This window comes from Filicampus tigris, chromosome 12, assembly GCF_054856515.1.
Source record: "Filicampus tigris isolate MCC_2025a chromosome 12, RoL_Ftig_1.0, whole genome shotgun sequence".
NCBI classification, from domain to species: domain Eukaryota; kingdom Metazoa; phylum Chordata; class Actinopteri; order Syngnathiformes; family Syngnathidae; genus Filicampus; species Filicampus tigris.
The window spans coordinates 6,355,001-6,359,786 of record NC_141228.1 but is presented as its reverse complement, the minus strand read 5'-3'; the positions used below and the strand labels follow the sequence as shown (position 1 = coordinate 6,359,786).

Below are 4,786 nucleotides of genomic sequence, written 5' to 3'. Positions count from 1 at the left end.
CGTGCGCTGCAGTTGTTTTCAGGCACAACATTGGCCTACTGGATTACTGTGTCGTTCATTGTCTTAAAATCAACTTCAGCTTCATTCAGAACCTACAGCTAGATATTATCTTAGAATGTTCTTGTTAAAATCAACAATTAACTTAGCCAACAAACAAGAAAACGTTTTCATCATGTGATAGAAGATTGCATTCATAAGACCATCATCAACCATCATTTCTATTTTCGTCATATGCCAGATAGTCAGCTGGGTCCCTCTGACGACAGACTGAAAATAGAGAGGGTACAACATTCATGAAATTCTAAAAGGTGCATTAAATCAATCATTACTAGGTGGTATGGTATCCCAGAAACCAGACATCACCTCTGGCTTGCTCTCAAAGACATAAAGCAATATAATGTTGATGTGCGATATGATGCACAAATACTGTACGCTGGTCATTTTAGTGCTACGAGCATCTGTCAAAATATTTTGTGAGTGCGTGTGTGTGAGAGAGAGGCCTTTCTTGCGGTGGAATTTCAGAAACATTAATGTTAGGTTCATTTAGTGTTTTATTGTCCATATGTGTATAAGTGCCCTGCGATTGGCTGGCAACAAGTCCAGGGTGTACCCAAAAGTCAGCTGCGATAGGCTCCAGCTCACATACGACCCTTTTGAGGACAAGCGCTATAGAAAATGGATGAATGGCTGTTATTACATAATCAGGCACAGCTCTACATTTTTTTGTCTCCCGGGTTTTTTTCACCAATAGGCGGGGACTGAGAAAATTATTTGTAAATATATTTAATTTTAGAAAAAAAATCAAATAGAATGCTGGAGGGGCTTAACTGGGGCTAAACAGCTTTCTGACAGTGCTATAGCACCCCCTAGGCCCAGTGTAGCGCCATCCCTGATACATTTGGAAATAAAATGGCATAAAATAAAACATCATACTCCAATCTGGATGAAGCGAAAATTGTACTATTGCCGAGCCATCCAGAAGATGGAGGCAGAGAGCAGCATGATGTTGTGCCGTCAATAGCAGTGCTTTTGTCAAGGCAACTACTTGGGTCAATTTGCCCCAATTTTCTGGGTTGTTCGTGCAGAAAACAACCCAAATAATGGCTAGTTTAGTGCAAAACAGCAAAAAAATTGGGCTGTTTTGTACAAAACAATGCAAAAAGGTGGGTCAAATTGACGAAATTAGTGGATCGGTCCACTTTTTACCCAAAATTGTGTTATTTTTAACCCAACTGTTTTTAGAGCGCATACATATGTGAACAAGTTACTAATTATCCTCTACTTGCACTGAATATTTAGTGTTATCATAAAGGTTGCTGAATATCATGTGAAATACATATACATTTACATTTAAATTATTTAATTAAAAACAATTTTATGTTGCATCCATCCTCATGTGTTTACAAAATGAAAGCCTACAGCATGTAATAGAGCACAATTTATTTGACAAGACAGACAGTATTAACTGCAGGCTTGGGATGAGTTCCCAAATGCTGAAACAGAAAACTTGAAGACTGCATGAAATGTCACACACAGCTAATTAATTGCATAATGTGAAACTCAGCTGTTGGCTACATTCGAGTTTGTCAACAACATGCAAACAAACACACTTCAGTATGTGCACCCATCCAATCAACACGTTCCTTTGTGAAGCTTGCAGTGGTGTCAAACTGCATTGCAACATACTGGGTGGGGGTTCAAATGAATAAAATTGATATACTAGCTCAGTATGATGCAGTGCATTTCTACACGGCTGTACACAACCACAAAATCAATAACTTTAATGTACATTGTCTTTAAAAGGGTCCTCGGTTTGTACATAAGTCATCGGCTAAGGCAGTAGTAGTTAAAATGACAGTAAATATTTGTATGAAAAACACTTTCAGGCCATAAATATAAAACAATCAAATGAAAAACAGCATATGAGCGTGCCTTCAAATGCCAAATGTTGGTACCAAGGACCCCCTTGTAATTGTACAGGTGCACCTAATGTTGTGATCATAGCTTATGCTTGACTATAAACACTGCAAATGTGAATGAATGTATTGTCCTCAGTCAGTCTCTTATGTGCACAGCGCACTACTTACTTGACGTCCGACCATGAATATTTGCTTAGTGCCTGACTTGAAAAACCCAGATTCGATTAATAAAAGCTGCCTTGTGATACATGAAGTCCAGTGAAAACACTGTACAACACACACTGTCCACAGATGAGAGTTTATGGAGCAAAGGTCCTTCAGTGTCCTTCTTGTCAAGAGCAGTGATTCCCACCTACTGTTCTGCAGGAACGTGAAATTATCTAATTTCACATAATTGGATCCAAAAATGCATCTTTGTTAATAAATGCCAGCGAAATAGTGACAGGCAGAACAATTAAATGTTTATTCTGCTTGATAATAGAAAGTGCAGTTAACCTGTCTAATGACCTGTTGCCATTCTTACAACAAAATACAGTAATAGTTTTAGGAAGGCTCGCTGTAGTGGTAGGCGAAGGAAACACTGAATTAAATGTTAAATATTAAAACCTTTTTTATGCATTACAGTACAGAATGTTTCATATGTCCATGTCACTTTACAAAAACTATCTTAAGAACGGGTAGCAAGATAAAACCGTTTCTGCTTGAAAGGTGAAATTTTAAAAGTTTTCTGTTGCGGTGGTCTTGTCAGGCCATTGTTATGTCAAAATCAACTTTTTAACTTTGATAAGAGTCAGTTGTGGACACTGGACGCATGTTCAACGCAGTTTTTGGAAAGAATTTTCAAAGCGTTTGGCAAGAAGTGCAATACCGTTTTGATGCTATTTCATGTAACCAAGAGCTCTCATATTGAACATTTGTGAACATTTTAATAAAACATTATTGTTTTGCTACAAAAATTTAAGATCAATTGCTTTCAGGAAACATAAATTGGGTATACAGTGTATAACCCGCTAGTCGCATGGGATTGGGACCAGGCTGGCCCGCGAATAGCAAAAATCTGCATATAGTTAACACCCATTGAAATGCATTGGGGGAAAGAAAAAATTATTTATTTATTTTTTTAATCCAAAAATACTGATAAATTAAATATTCCTTTTTTACAAAAAAAACAGTTTGGGAAATGGGACAAAAAAAATTACAATTGGTGAAAAAAACCTCTGACTACGCGAATCCACACGACAAACCTCGAACATGCGGGGGTCCACTGTATTTAAATGTTAGTAAAATACATTTAGATTTTCTGTTTTAAACTTGTTTAAACTTTCACGTGTAATACATTTTATTGAATCATTATTTAAAAACTGCTTTTTAAAATGTTCATTCATTAAAGCACAATCGATGTTAAACCTGTGCATAGTTATCGTGACTTAATTATAATTTGACTTTTGGGGAATTAAACTTCTCCCTTGTTGTTTTTTTTCAACACTTTGGACTACTAGCTTACTGTATTTTAATGTTAGTCATTATTGTGGAGCTGGTTGAAAACCACTGTGCAAGCTGTTGCCATTTATGTAACTTTCATGATCAGTTGTCATTATTACAGTTTGTATACTTTTGGAGATATTTTTGTTTGGTGGTGATATTTGTCTCGTGTAAAATTGGCCTTGGGTTGGGGAAGGCTGGTCTAGTGCACCTGAACCTCGTGTGGTAACAGCTGACAGCCACCGTTGACGTGTGTGAGGACTTTCTCCTTGAGCTGGGCCACTTGCTCTCTGAGGACGGTGGCCGTAGAAGCCAAGTCGGTGTTTTGGTTCTTCAGCGTCGTCACCTTGTCCTCCAGCCTGGAAATCCGCTCCAGCTTGCGTCTGCGACACTTGGAAGCGGCGATCCGGTTCCGGAGCCTCTTCCTGTCGGCCTTGATCCGCTCTTGCGAGTCCATGTCGACGGGGGAGAGCGGCGGGCTGTCCCCGAAGCTCTGCACGTCAGGCACCGTCTGAGGCTCCTCCTTGGGCGGCTGAACTCGGCTGGAGAGCTCCGGTTCCGCCGAAGGCGCTCCGCCAAAATGGTGAGGCGGCGGCGGGGGCGGGAAAGGCACTGTGTCCGTGGAGTAGTTGACGGTTGTCCCTAAAGGCCCGCTGCCGTAGCTATTAAGGTTCGTGTACACCGGCAGCTCCAGCTGAGTCGTAACCGGGGTGATGTTGATGGTGGCGTCCAGATCCAAAGTGCCGTTGGTCGGCCCCTGGTTCTGCTTGTGCAGGTCCTCCAACGCTTTGACGAAGCCCTCGGCGAACTCCTGCTCGTCCGTCACGGGCTTCGGGAACAGGAAGTGGGAGCCGCTCGGCGTGGTTGTGACCATCCCGTTGGTTTGTATTATCAGCCTCTCCAGATCCGGCGAGGACAGTTTGAGCAGCCCCAAGTCTGAGGAGCCCAGGATGCCGTCAACGTCGCGAAGGTGCGGCTTCATGTCTGCGTCGGTCAAACTCAAGTTAATATCCTTCTTCATCATTCTTTTGGAATCGTTCTCTTTCACTGACACCTTTAGCGCTGTGTCCTGGCCATAACCTGACAGACTAGCCTCGGGGCGAACTGTAATCGCGATTACACTTCCGCTGCTTACAGCTGGATGCGAGCAATGCTGGCGCGTCAACGCCGCCTGGAGCCTTTCTATGCTCCCAAGTTGGGTTATGTCACAGCAGCGCGTGCGCAGTAGCAGTCGAACACGTCCGCCTCCATTCTATTTCAATGAGTTCGTCCAGAGATATGTGTAAAGGAGGTCGTCTCACTCTGCTTTGTTTTTGAGTGGTTACTGCTATTACATAATTATGAATACATTTTTCTATGTTTATGCAATTTATGATGATCGATAA

The 4,786-nt window shown here is 41.5% G+C and overlaps 1 protein-coding gene across 1 annotated transcript; it reads right to left on the bottom strand.

Annotated features, from left to right (window-relative positions):
- Positions 1 to 1,425: 1,425 nt before the first annotated feature.
- LOC147138179 (transcription factor JunD-like) lies at positions 1,426 to 4,594 on the bottom strand. The gene has a single exon (XM_086048019.1). It carries the CDS (start codon positions 4,423 to 4,425, stop codon positions 3,604 to 3,606), a length of 822 nt encoding a protein of 273 aa, XP_085904145.1. The 5' UTR covers positions 4,426 to 4,594; the 3' UTR covers positions 1,426 to 3,603.
- Positions 4,595 to 4,786: the final 192 nt, after the last annotated feature.